Genomic DNA, 14,583 nt, shown 5'->3' on the forward strand with positions numbered 1-14,583 from the left:
TGATTTTATGGGTCCAGCTCCAGTGTTTCCGCTGGTCAAAGAAGAAGAAGAAGGTCTCATGGGCTCTCTGTCTCCACCTTGGTGATCTCCTCCTCCGTTTTCTACTTCTCCCCGTCAGACATTTTTAAACTCCTCCTCTTTGGATCATTGTCTGTTCTGTCTCCTTCCAGCTGACCGTGTTTCTGGCGACGGGCAAACATCCCCGCTGTCAGCAACCAGCTCCAGGCTCTAGAATTCTCTGCATCCGCCTCTTGTCAGGTTAGATCATGTTACTAACATTTACTAACTAGGTAACATCTGGAGACAGCTGGTTGTTTTGTGATTTATTTAAGGGGATCACAGTAAAGGGGGAGGACAGAGGTGCAAAGCAAAGTATTCAGGTTTCAATCAACCTGAAAGCAGCAAACTGTGGTAGAAATTAGTCTGCAGATAAAATAGACTAATACTGTTTTACTACTGGGGGAAAAACCCATTTAAACCCCCGAAGAATGGGCTTTTAGTTGCCATGGGAACAACTCACTGACGCGTGTCTACCCGGGTCAAAAGACTCTAAATTACATGATACCATTGAACGCAACGTACGGATGTCAACGCGCCGCGCCAGTCGCTTCTGATCCAAGAATCAACTCTGTTTCCACTGGCTTTCCTTCATGTTGCTCTCCATTGTTTATTTTCATGAATTCTGTCGCACTGATGACATCATCAAAGCTAACCCAGAGTGATGGTGTCATCACACATGCAGCGGCGGGGGGGCAGAGGCCATGCAGCTACCAGCAGCGGATCAGTTTGCTTTTCAGTCAAACGGGAAAAGAGACAAAAGCCGATTGTTAGTTCGATTTTTATAACCCGGATTTTCCGAAGGAAAACGTTTTTTATGTGGAAACGGGGTCTGAATACTTTAGCAAAGCCCTACAGCGAGTTAGGAGAGTTCTACTGCAGCCCAGAACCAGACCTCGTTCATCCCATCTGCCTGCTAACGTGACAGAAAGGTTGGCTGGTCTGAGCAGATTTATGGCTGAAGAGCAGCCGCCCGTTCTGCAGAAAGAAAAATACTAAAAAAGGATAAAATGTCGCATTTTAGTCTGATTTTATGGATAAAAAAACAAAAAACAAAATCAAAACAAGTTGCAGCTTCAGTGTGAAGTTCTGCTCTACCTGAGCAGATGTTTGATCGGATGAGCTCTGGGTGTGAAACGGGTCACGTCTGCATCGATTTAATAACGCTGCGCGTGTGTGTGTGTGTGTGTGTGTGTGTTTGTGTGTGTGCCACTCACTTGGCCAGCTGCTTCTCTGCGTCCGCGCACAGCTCCAGCAGTCCCATGAGCACCGCCGACACGTCCATGTACGGCTCCCAGACGGTGAAGCCTCGGCCGATCAGATCGATGGCGGTGCGGCGGATGGTGCTGTGGGCGGGAAGCTTGGGGCTGGAGGGCTGCAGCAGCAGGAAGGTCAGCGCCTTACCTGGAAACACAGCCCAGGGAGCCGCAGTCAGAGCTGAACAAACTTTCCTCAAAGTCAGAGACAATCTGAGAGGTTACAGCTTCTCAGTCAGACGGTGATTGGAGAACGGACCATGGAGGCGGACTGAAAGAGACGCTGAGGAACCGCACTGATCCGGTTCATCATCCCTTTATTAAACCAGGAACTAACTCATCGTCAACATCTCAAACCGTCTCACAGCACGAAGTAGGCAAAAAGATATCAGAAGGATAGAAACCAAGAGCAGAGGAGAAAAAAGTTATAAACATGGAGGGTTCTGAATGTTTGTGGGTCCAAAGAAACCCGACCAGAACCAGGATCCACACATGACAGAGAGAAGAACCTTTCCAGCAGAGGCTGACCTACCAGAGTTACTCTGGAGCTTCATGAGGAACCAGAACAGCATCTCAGAAGGCCTCCCTGCCTTAGTAAAGCTCACACTGCAACAACATTGCTTATTGCAAAAAAAAAAATATTTGCCATAATTCATATCAAACACTTTTTAAGTGTAATAATCTACATTTTACGTTTTTTATGTTACATAATTTCACATTACTGTCAGGATTTGTCTCTGAAAATTAGTCTTTTATTCAGTTTATTTCTACCAAAGACACCCAAAAAAAGTTAAAATCAATCCGATGGACTTTGTTTCCAAGTCTGAAGACGTTTCTCTTCCATCCAGGAAGATTTTTCTATTCAAAATGTCAGAAATAGCGTTTAGTTCCAGGTTTTATCCAGCAGCCCAATTCAAATGCTGCATTGTAGGTTTTTGAAGTTTATCGCTTCCCGCTTTCATCACAACCACTTTACAAGGAGGACCAGACCGACAATCCCCTTTCAGAGACATAGACGGGTATGGGGCATTGCAGGCTAACAAAGAAGCCAAACGACCCCCATTCCAAGGTTTCCAAGTTAGAAGAAATTTCTCTTCCCATCCAGGAAGATTTTTCAATTAAAAATGTCAGAAATAGCGTTTAGTTCCAGGCTGAACAGGGTGGACCAAACACTGGTTTAATAGGCGAGGTGTTTTGTTTCCCTGTAAAGGGGTTGTGGATGCGATGTGGATTGGATTGATCAATTATCAAAATAATCCTCAACTAATGTAGTTAACTGCAGTATGGAGACTCTACAACGTGCCTTTAGCTGAAAGAGCGACCCGCTTATAGGAGGAATTATGGACATTTAACCATTTTGCATTTAAAGTCGTAGGAAAGCAGCTGTTCCAATCGTTGCATTTCCGAATTCTCCCGAGTGGTGCCCGACTTTAGACGAGTGAATAAAGTGAATTTAATTGGTCGATTATCAAGGGGGCGGGATTGTTAGCCTGGTGAGACCATCCTGATCTCGCGAGCTTTCAAGGTTTCACTCGCAGATCAGTCTGGAGACTCTCCGTTAAAGAAAATTTGGAGCCGTTCACCAAACAAACGTCCAATCAGCGTTGGCTTTGAGGCGGGTTGAGGTGTGACGCAACGAGAAGCGCGACAGTTCAGTCTAAAGAACATGGCGGCTTCAGCCGATGAAACTAGCGTTAGCGTGGCTATTAAGCAAGTTTTATGGGAATTACAGAGTATTTCTTCACTGAAAGAAGAGCAAAACACTGCTCTGGAGGCTTTTCTCAGAGGAAAAGATGTTTTTGCTCTTCTCCCCACTGGTTTCAGCAAGAGTTTGATCGATCAATTGGCTCCTCTTCGTCGTCGCTCTGTTAGTACGTCATATGCTTCGTTGATCTGATTGGTTTATTTGGCCCGTCTATCACCAACATAGGCCAATCAGCTAACCAGTATTTTCGCCCCTTCCCAAAATTACTTCAACGGAAGGTTTCCAGATGGATATGCGGAGCTAATCCATCTGGCGGAGTCAGGTTAGGGGATTGTTATGGTGGAAGGTTCGTTGTTTGGTTGTGGCCGGTTTGTGGGAAGCATCTTGCTAACCAGTTAGCAACTTAGTGCTAGCAGGTTCCTAATGGGAAATTCCATTGGGACCAAGTAGCACTAAATTGGTGCCTTAGAAACGACGCTGTCAAGGAACGCTATGGACAGCGGAAACATGCAAGAGGAGGAGAGTTTAGTGTCGGAGGTCGTGGATGAGTCTCCTCCGTCATCCATTTTTTATTTAGAGGAGGAAAGCGGGGACGAAGATGTTGTGGAAGAGGACGCCAGGGCGGCAGAAGCTTGGTTTGGTGTAGAAGGCTTCCAGCCGTACATGTTTGAGCCCTTGCCTCGCAACGCTGCCAGTTCTGTTAGCTCTACGCCTGCCGAAGACACAGACGTCCATCCCCGTGAACACTGGGACGCAACTCAATGGGAAAGGAAAGGATTCTGGTTTCAACCGTTGCGTATATTAGCTGCGACATATGAATCAAGATGCTATGACCGAAAACATTTGATTGACAGATGACCGTTGATATATGATTGGCCGAATTTAGGTGTTCAGGCTGACGTAGAACTAACTGGCCTGCAGAAGAAAACGGAAAAAAACATTTTTTTATAGAAATTTTCTAACTTTTGGGACAATATGGTCTGATAAAGAGAACATTTATATTTATGTTTAAACCAGAATGATTTGATATTTAAATATGATTTCCCTACGACTTTAAGACAAAGAAACTTTTTCATCTATCAATCTGCTCTATAATCCAGAACTCCTCAAACAGGAAAGTTTTAGTTTCATTTGATGAAAATCTTCTTCCAGGAATCTTTTGCTACCTGATAATAAATCGATTAATTGAAAAAATAATTAACAGATGAATTGATTTGTAAAATAATGGTTATTTGCAGGCCTGCTCTGCAGACATTCTGTGTGTAGATGTTAGGTTTGCTCACCCTGAGGATCAAACCACTGATTTGATCAAAGTTAACATGGAAACTGCTTTCAGACAGCGACCACCGCAGAAAGATGGCCGCCTCCGCAGAGGGGGGGCGTTTAAACCTAATTATGTTTTCTGTAAAGAAATCCTGCAGTCCTGTAAGGAATAAAAACAAAGCAGCTTAGAGGAGAAAACCTGCTGAGGACGGAGACAGGAGGTCACCTCATAGCTGACCTGACATTTGAGCCAGACTCTGCGGGGACGGACTGACCATTAAAGAGTCCAGAAAACAGCCCCTCCCCCCCAGCGATCATCTCTGCCGGCCTGTGGCGGCTCCACTAACACGGCCTCAGCAGATCCATCTTTAGACGCAGAATAAATGATGTGGATTCAGCCGTGAGCCTCTGATCCTCCGGTTAGCTCTCCTCTACATGACGCGCTTCATCTGTTCTCATCGCACCAATATCATCTCTCTCTGCTCACAGATCAATAACCCAGGCCTCACTTTAAATGCAAATACAAAAAAAAATCAAGATATGAAGAAACATGGAATATGGGGGCGATCATTTACTTTGGTTATGATCCTGAGGTGACTCTGAGGGTCCTGGCCTTCTCCAGAGACACACAGCTAATAACATCTGCTGGCTCTCCTGGCATTTCATCCCCAGTCCACCTTAAATGACAATCCAGCTCTTTTTATTAGTTTATTTCCACACAGACTGGGGGGGTGGGGGGGGCGGGGGGGTTAGCACATTCAGCTCCAGCCTTCCCTCATTTTCACCATTATTCTACCTCCACTGACAGCAGAGATAACGTGTTACAGATGAAACCATGAACACGGGATCATCGATACCAACAGAAAGCAAAGCCTTTGATCCCACAGGGAGGTTATTAGCCGTTAGCGCCTCTCAGTTCAATAATGAATTATTTTCATTAACGGGATCAACAGTTAGTTGGAACAGACTGTATTTGAGGAATATTCATTTTAAAATACTTTCTTAAAAATACTGACAACTGTTTAGATTCCTATATGAAATAAAATATTGTCACACAAACAATATTGCATTGGTTTGTTTAGCTGCTTCTCACGACCCGATCCGTCCTGCGCAAACAGAATAATAAGATCCAGGTTGCCAAAAACTACGTAAGTTATTGAAAAAACTTATTTATATACTTAAAACATTAAAGAATGCTAAACTACATTGTATAGAAAATATTTAAGACTTTTCTGGAAGAAAAATATACGTTTTTATTTAAAAAAATCACCTACAAATGTGTCGACCTTTTGGTGAACTGAAGCCAAAGCAATCTCCACTTAATACAGTCGAGCAGCTTCTAGCCAATGAAATGAGCTCACTTGATCACATGACACAACAGTTGGGCGTAGCTTTTTGCCCTACTAAATGAAGTTAAATGATGAGTTTTTCTTGTAAAATAGATATGATTACAAGACGTCAAATAGCTAGAAATAGACAGCAATTAGAGTTTTTCATCTGTTTGGATCACTGAGCCGGTCACACCTCATCGAGTGTAGATTGCTTTGGCTTGTTTTCACCAAAACGTCAAAACATTTAGAGTCTAATTTTTACCAGGCAATTTCTTTGCAGCGAAATTTCTTTCAGGTGATTTTTTTGCTGCTGAATTTTTTGCAGCTGAATTTTTTGCAAGCAAATTTTTTGCAGCTGATTTTTTGCAGCTGAATTTTTTGCAAGCAAATTTTTTGCAGCTGAATTTTTTGCAAGCAAATTTTGTGCAGCTGATTTTTTGCAGCAGATTTTTTTGGCAAGCAATTTTTTTTCAGCTGATTTTTTGCAGCTGAATTTTTGCAGCTGAATTTTTTGCAAGCAAATTTTTTGCAGCTGAATTTTTTGCAAGCAAATTTTGTGCAGCTGATTTTTTGCAGCAGATTTTTTTGGCAAGCAATTTTTTTTCAGCTGATTTTTTGCAGCTGAATTTTTTGCAAGCAAATTTTTTTTCAGCTGATTTTTTGCAGCTGATTTTTTGCAGCTGAATTTTTTGCAAGCAAATTTTGTGCAGCTGATTTTTTGCAGCTGATTTTTTTGGCAAGCAATTTTTTTTCAGCTGATTTTTTGCAGCTGATTTTTTGCAGCTGAATTTTTTGCAAGCAAATTTTGTGCAGCTGATTTTTTGCAGCTGATTTTTTTGGCAAGCAATTTTTTTTCAGCTGATTTTTTGCAGCTGATTTTTTGCAGCTGAATTTTTTGCAAGCAAATTTTTTGCAGCTGAATTTTTTGCAAGCAAATTTTGTGCAGCTGATTTTTTGCAGCTGATTTTTTTGGCAAGCAATTTTTTTTCAGCTGATTTTTTGCAGCTGAATTTTTTGCAAGCAAATTTTTTTGCAGCTGATTTTTTGCAGCTGAATTTTTTGCAAGCAATTTTTTTTCAGCAGATTTTTTGTAGCTGAATTTTTTGCAAGCTAATTTTTTTGCAGCTGAATTTTTTGCAAGCAATTTTTTTTCAGCAGATTTTTTGTAGCTGAATTTTTTGCAAGCTAATTTTTTTGCAGCTGAATTTTTTTGCAGCTGAATTTTTTGCAGCTGAATTTTCACCAGATAAAACTTCACTGTAAAGAGTGCAATGTGTAAAAAAAATCAATGTTTAAAATTCGGTGCTAAAAAAAATAAATAAATCAGTGTTTAAAATTTGGTATATAAAAAAAAAGGCAGATTCCAATGAGACTTGAGTTTTTCTTCCATATGTTTTACATTCTCTCCATTGTATTGCGTGATGTCTTCTTTGGACATGCTCAGAGCAGTCAGTAATTTTCGAAATGCTATTTAAGTTTTTTTTTATGCATTGCTTTTGTTTTAGTTTTTAGAATATGCAATATTTACGCAAATACAAAAATATTAAAAGGAACCTCTGCCTGAAGAAGACAAAAGAATAAAAAAGTAAGAAAAACAAAGTTTTGCCTATCCGGAAGTTATTCTATATCGTGCTTCCAGGCCGGATCGGGTAGTGACACTGCTGCTAGGAGATGCTAACCCAGACGGAGCGCTATGCTACGAAGAACTCCAGTTTCTAAATTAAGCTTTTAGCGGGTAGCATTTCTGATATATACTAGAACTATAAGTTGCAACGACTGAAAACTGCTTCACTGTCACCTTGAAAGCGCTATTCAATAGATGCTGTTCTCATAGCTCATCCAAGCATACTGAGTCCGAACGTCCGCCCTAACGCCTAAATCCCTCCATCACTAAATAGAGCGGGGACTACATAGTGGACTTTATAGTGAACTCAGTGAACTGACCGTTAGGACAGTTGATCACTTCCCCGTTGGGGCGCCATTTTTGGGTAGTGACAGAGGGCCGCTGTGACAGCAAATCCCATAATGCTTTGCGAGTAGAGCTCTCCGAACAACGACTGTCTGGAACCATAGCTCACCACAGATATACGCCTGAAAGTGTGCAGGCGCAGAAAGAGATGGCTATCGATAGGAGCACGTAGGACGGCCTTAGCTAAACATATCACCAGAAACATTGACAGGTAGGAGGACCACTGATTTAAATGATCCACCCGGAAATAAAAGATTGCCCTCTGTACCTTTAATTGATGCATAAACTTGCAGCAATTCTCTTTATTTATTGATGAACCCACAGTTAGAGTAGAGCTCACGTGTCTGTAGTGAGGCGCTAACTGGGGCAGTAAACGTGCCTCATTAGGAGACAGAAGGTGATTAAAGTGTGTGCAGAGAAGGCAGCAAGGTGAGGAAGGAGTGTGAAATAGTGACAGATTAGTGATGTCTAAAATGTAGCAGCCTGAAACGAGCACTAACAGGCTTTGTGCTTTCTTTCCAAGCCGCCCTCTCTCTCCATCTGCGTGTGTTTGAGCCTAAATGAGAGGTGAAGGTAAATCAATGCTGGGACTTGGTTAGTGGATGAAGGCTGGATCAGAGCGGCTGCAGGAGAAAAGCAGAGACACTGGAAAGAAAACAAACCCCCAGAGAAATGATGACACTCCACGATGAGAAGGCCACATTAAATGTTCGCTTCTACATTAGCAAAGTAAAACGGGGAAGAAAAATGTGGAATTTATGAAAACATGGTGGTTCTCCTTCAGAAGTAAACTAATAGTGATGCTATGACATGAAGACAATAGAGAAATTAACTCTTCTTCAAGAGAGAAAAATGCAGAAAATAGGAATTTATATCGTACCATTTAAATAGTTCATGTTTGAATTTTACTTGTTTCATACGATGAAAATATCTCCTGAATTTAATTTTGACCCAAATAGTTAATTAGCTTTACTTTAACAAAACAAACAAAACTGACAGCTTGATTTCAAGTAACTGCCGCCTTCATTCCTTAGCTGTTAGCTTCATTCTTGTTAGCTGTTAGTTTAATCCTGTTAGCTGTTAGCTTCATTCCTGTTAGCTATTAATTAATTCCTGATAGTCGTTAGCTTCATTCCTTTTAGCTGTTAGTTTAATCCTGTTAGCTGTTAGCTTCATTCCTGTTAGCTGTTAGCATTAGTCCTGTTAGCTTCATTCCTGTTAGCTGTTAGCATCAGTCCTGTTAGCTTCATTCCTGTTAGCTGTTAGCATTAGTCCTGTTAGCTTAATTCCTGTTAGCTATTAATTAATTCCTGATAGTCGTTAGCTTCATTCCTGTTAGCTGTTAGTTTAATCCTGTTAGCTGTTAGCTTCATTCCTGTTAGCTGTTAGCATTAGTCCTGTTAGCTTCATTCCTGTTAGCTGTTAGCATCAGTCCTGTTAGCTTCATTCCTGTTAGCTGTTAGCATTAGTCCTGTTAGCTTCATTCCTGTTAGCTGTTAGCATTAGTCCTGTTAGCTTCATTCCTGTTAGCATTAGTCCTGTTAGCTTCATTCCTGTTAGCCGTTAGTTTAATCCTGTTAGCTTCATTCCTGTTAGCTGTTAATTAATTCCTGATAGTCGATAGCTTCATTCCTGTTAGCAGTTAGCATTAGTCCTGTTAGCTTCATTCCTGTTAGCAGTTAGCATTAGTCCTGTTAGCTTTATTCCTGTTAGCTATTAATTAATTCCTGATAGTCGTTAGCTTCATTCCTGTTAGCTGTTAGTTTAATCCTGTTAGCTGTTAGCTTCATTCCTGTTAGCTGTTAGCATTAGTCCTGTTAGCTTCATTCCTGTTAGCTGTTAGCATCAGTCCTGTTAGCTTCATTCCTGTTAGCTGTTAGCATTAGTCTTGTTAGCTTCATTCCTGTTAGCTGTTAGCATTAGTCCTGTTAGCTTCATTCCTGTTAGCATTAGTCCTGTTAGCTTCATTCCTGTTAGCTGTTAGCATCAGTCCTGTTAGCTTAATTCCTGTTAGCTGTTAGCATTAGTCCTGTTAGCTTCATTCCTGTTAGCTGTTAGCATTAGTCCTGTTAGCTTCATTCCTGTTAGCATTAGTCCTGTTAGCTTCATTCCTGTTAGCCGTTAGTTTAATCCTGTTAGCTTCATTCCTGTTAGCTGTTAATTAATTCCTGATAGTCGATAGCTTCATTCCTGTTAGCAGTTAGCATTAGTCCTGTTAGCTTCATTCCTGTTAGCAGTTAGCATTAGTCCTGTTAGCTTTATTTCTGTTAGCTATTAATTAATTCCTGATAGTCGTTAGCTTCATTCCTGTTAGCTGTTAGTTTAATCCTGTTAGCTGTTAGCTTCATTCCTGTTAGCTGTTAGCATTAGTCCTGTTAGCTTCATTCCTGTTAGCTGTTAGCATCAGTCCTGTTAGCTTCATTCCTGTTAGCTGTTAGCATTAGTCCTGTTAGCTTCATTCCTGTTAGCAGTTAGCATTAGTCCTGTTAGCTTTATTCCTGTTAGCTCTTTGCTTCATTCCTGTTAGCCGTTAGCTTGACCATGATTAGCCGGTTTCTCATCAGATCATAAACATTTCCCTCTCCAAAAAATAAAAAATAAACCTCAGTAGTTCCTTTGCCAGACCTTCACATTAATCAAGCTAGAATAACAATCTGGTTTATCTTTTTCTCAGCTTTCCTTTTCTTCATGGGTTAAAATGCTTCAGTGTTAAGCCAATAAAGGTGAATGAATGAACAGAGATGCTGGTTAATCGGTCTGTGCAGCAGCGTGATTGCTGTGATCACTTTAACACCACGATGGGAAACCAACCGGCGTTCATTTTAAATGGCCTAAATACCTCAGGTATGGCAACACCTTTAGACTCAAAATTCAGCACAACCAACGGCAAACAAACTCAAATCCAATCAGTTTGATTTGTTTTCCTGCCTCTCCTCGTCGACTTTCCAATTCTGTGAAGTGAAACTCAATTTCCAATCAGCTCTCATGAATGTTTGAAAATGTCAGTTTGCAGCAAACGGTCTCGGGGGGGCAGGATCCGGCTTTTCTGACATTTAACTCTGAGCAGAGACTAGACCCGTCCCTCTCACTACCCAGCAGTACTCCTGCCGTCACCGTCTGTCCTTCCTCCCCTCCCCTCCAGCAGCCCCCCCATCAATCTCTACTGTACCCTGCCTCATCACAAACACCAACACCTCACATCCATCTTTCAGTTTCTTAACTGGAGAGAGAAGAAAAATTAAACGGGGAGTAGAGCAGCGACCAGACTGAGGAACCATGTCTGTAATCGGAGCGTCTGAGCTTTTATTTCTGCTGCAGCAACTACAACGCTTCCTGTTAATGCAAAACCCTGGATTTCATAATTAGAAAATACCCTATAATTTATTATAGAAGAGTAAAAGCATTGGGGCGGGGCCTTAGCATTTTGTTCAACTAAAAAACTCTTTATTCCTAAGTGTAAGGAATGAGAGATTCAAGTCCAACATTATCTAGGAAGACTCGTCCTTGACTGACCGTTGTTCCCTCCGGCGCCGCCGCTGCAGGAACCCTCGTCTGTCTAAGACCAAAAGATCTATATGGACCCCTAGCCTGGGTGCCATTCCGAACTTAGTCCCGCCCACAACGTTTGAGGTCGGGAAGTTCGGTCTGGCATTGCTCAATAGTAGCGCGAGTATGCTAGCACAATATCTGGCGATCCAATCAAATTGTCAGGGCGGGCTTTATACGATGATGGACAGATGATCAACAGTAACGTAATCAACCACGTCACCAAAGCGCGCTTGGGTGACAACAACAATGGCTGCCGCTGGAGAGTTGAGGTGAGTAGATTCTGCTATTAGGTCTGTTCTAGAAGATATCGACAGCAAATTAATTTTAAAAGAGGAACAGAGAAACGCAATCAAGGCTCATCTTCTTATTCTAGGCGTGCAACTGCACGCTTTGATTTTTGTTGACAACAACTATGCGTCGCTTAACATACGTCACGCACTCCGTTGCTCCTATTGGTTGTAGGTCTATCCAATTGAGTGCAGAGGCATTTTTTTTCCTGGTTCGTTCGAAACACGCCGCATAATCACAGCTCTATGGAGCAGCATCAGACTCATTCTGACTAGAATTGAGTAGGACTACGTCAGGCTAATGGACTCCAGGGAACTTTGAAAAAAACAGCGGCAACAGAAAAAAAATCCAGTAGCAGTGAAGGGAAAGAGGCAGGGAACGAATGCTGCCCGTCATTACCCGATCCGTACCATCAGCTCATTTGCGCGTGCGCAAACAGAATAACTTCCGGTGGCAATATTTCCTTTTTCTTACTTTTTTATTCTTTTGTATTTTTTAGAGGCATGGGTTTCTTTTTGTACATCTTTGTATTTTCGTCATTATTGCATTTTCTAAAAATAAAAAAACAGAAATAATATATAATAAAAAAGTTCAATCGCCTTGTGATAGTTACTTTGACTGCTCTGAGCATGCGCAAATATACGTCACACAGCGTATATATTTAAATTTGTTTAAATATTTGATTTACTCTGTACTTAACGATGCACTCCAGCAGTACTAATCCCACAATGGATTCATTTGCTACCTTTCGTGACCTGCAGTTTTTCATTGATAAGGGAACATTTCCCGAAAATTTGTTTTTATAAAATAAAAAGGATGTCTCCACATTTTCAAGTTAAAGGTAAGAAAATTAGGGCGTGTTGTAGCGAGTAACGTGACTCATTTTTGGAGTATTCTTTAATTATTTAAGGATATAAATAACGTTTTTTCAGTATCGTAATTACATTATTTTTTGGCGACCCGGAAGTTATTCTGTTTGCGCAGGCGCAAATGAGCTGATGGTACGGATCGTGCTACCGGTACGGATCGGGTAGCGACACTGCCTTTAGGAACAGGACAGGGATGAGTGAGGAAGAGGAGGGTCTGACCCTGCTGGACCCATTAGGGAGCTTCAGCTCATCCAGACCACATGCTGTTGATGGGATTCTCCCATTTCCTCCTAATAAAAGAAAGTTGAACACTGATTGTGTCACTGAGCGTTTCCAACCTTCCTTTGCCAATTTATCTGGATCTGTTTTCACTGCAGCCAAACTTTACAAACAGCTGCAGTTATTCATGTATAGTTATTGCCTACAGATGGTATGTGAACTTATTGCTCTATGGTGGCCGGATGCTAATCTATCAATGCAGCGCAAAACTTACATGTAAAATATGTATAAGAGAAAAGTTCAAATTGACAAAATGCATGAAGCAGCAGCTTAGTCCTCAGTTACCGTCCAGCAATACAGAAGTCATGGTGCAAAGCAAAGCTTCTGTTACCTTAAAGGTTTAGGTGGTGATGGGTCAAACTTCCAGCAGAGAGAAACCTCAGAATTTAAAAATAAAACTAAGCGGAGCAGCTTATGCTACTTTCTGCTCGTCAGACAGCTCTCACCTTAAAGGGGCCAGGCTAGATATTTGATCTTAGATATGAGAATAAAGTCATAACATCATGAAAATAATGCTGAGAGATTATAAAGTCACAATATTATGAGAATAAAGTTGAACATACAAGTTTATTCTTGTATTGTTAGGACTTTATTCTTATAATGTTAAGACTTTATAAGCAAAACTTTGACTTTATTCTCCTAATATTATGACTTTATTCTGAAAGTGTTGCGCCTTTATTCCCATCAAATTGTGACTTTATTGTTCTTATGTTTCAACTTTATTCTCATATGACTTTATTCTCCTAACATTCGGACTTTCTTCTCATATTATGACTTTATTCTTCTCATAAAACTTTATTCTCCCATTATTGTGACTTCATTCTCATAATATTATGATTTTATAATATTACAATAGTTAGATAATGTTATGACTTAATTCTGATAATGTTGTGACTTTATTCTCATAATATTACAGCTTCATATTTACAACATTTTCTCATATTGTTATAACTTTATTCTGGTATTAAAAATAAACCTCTATCCTGGCCCAGATACTCCTGGGAGAGTTAGAAGGTGGAAATGATTCCCTGTTTAGGAGCATGTAATCCCTGGGTTCTGACTGTCAGGGGTATCTCCACCTGATGAAGTGTGTGTTCATTGATTCCTCACAGGTGAGCTGGATGCTGAGCTCAGGTCCAGCCAGGAGGCATCACGCTCCACAGCCTATCAGTGCGAGCACAGGCCCTGTCGCCGGGCGGACGCCCCCTGAGGCAGCCTATCAGAGCTCGGAGGCAGTGGGATGGAAGAGAAGCCTAACTTAGTGCGGGTTTGATGCCCACCAAGGTGCAGTGCTGCGGGCTGGGCCAATCAGTGCGAGCTCCTTAAGGTGTCAGGCTTGGTGGGTGAAAATCAATCCCTCCTCTCTCCTCACCTCTAATGCTTCACTGAAGTTTCTGCTCTGAGGGCCGTGGAGTTCAGGGATGGAAAGACAATTATTCTGGAAGAAAACGGTAACGGCTGCAGCTATTCTGACATGAAGAAAACGCTCAGCCGAACCCGAACATTGTTTCCATCCAAGTATCGATGATGATGATGATGATGAATGATCAACATGAGCTAAAATACCAGTTCAGACAGAAAGTAGAAGAGAAGCTGTTTCCACACATCTACCACAGTCTGAGGCTGATCAGACCTCTGGGAACTAATCCATGACTTCCTGTTTACCTGAGATCCACATTTGATGCAACATAGAGGCCTACTTCTTTTAGCTACAGTTTAAACAGGAGGAAGATGACAGAATGTGTCTTTATCTTCAGAGTTCAGAAAACGATCGAGATAAAACCCTCCAGGATGAGTGAGGATGATACGGGTAGAGGAGGATAACCAGGACCGGAGAGTAAGACGCCTCTACAGGGATCAGTTCCAACCGCCTGCATGTCCACCTCCAAACACAGACTGGGGTTAATTACCTGGTTATACGAACAGGAAGAAGGAAAACAAGACAGGAGCCGTTTCTCAATTCACTAGAACGCGACTCGTCTCCTCGAACAGCAGCGTACTGATGACATTACCACAT

General features: G+C 41.5%; 1 protein-coding gene across 2 annotated transcripts in view; it reads right to left on the bottom strand.

Moving 5' to 3' along the window:
- LOC119784891 (WD repeat-containing protein 7) overlaps positions 1–14,583 on the bottom strand; it is a 152,084-nt gene that overhangs the window by 28,939 nt on the left and 108,562 nt on the right. For both annotated transcript variants that reach the window (XM_038287157.1, XM_038287156.1), the window contains one exon: positions 1,275–1,461. In XM_038287157.1, the coding sequence (XP_038143085.1) occupies positions 1,275–1,461 (187 nt within the window). The remainder of the gene's footprint in view (positions 1–1,274; positions 1,462–14,583) is intronic.

Source organism: Cyprinodon tularosa, unplaced genomic scaffold (assembly GCF_016077235.1).
Source record: "Cyprinodon tularosa strain WSP-4 unplaced genomic scaffold, ASM1607723v1 ctg236, whole genome shotgun sequence".
In the NCBI taxonomy this organism is placed as follows: domain Eukaryota; kingdom Metazoa; phylum Chordata; class Actinopteri; order Cyprinodontiformes; family Cyprinodontidae; genus Cyprinodon; species Cyprinodon tularosa.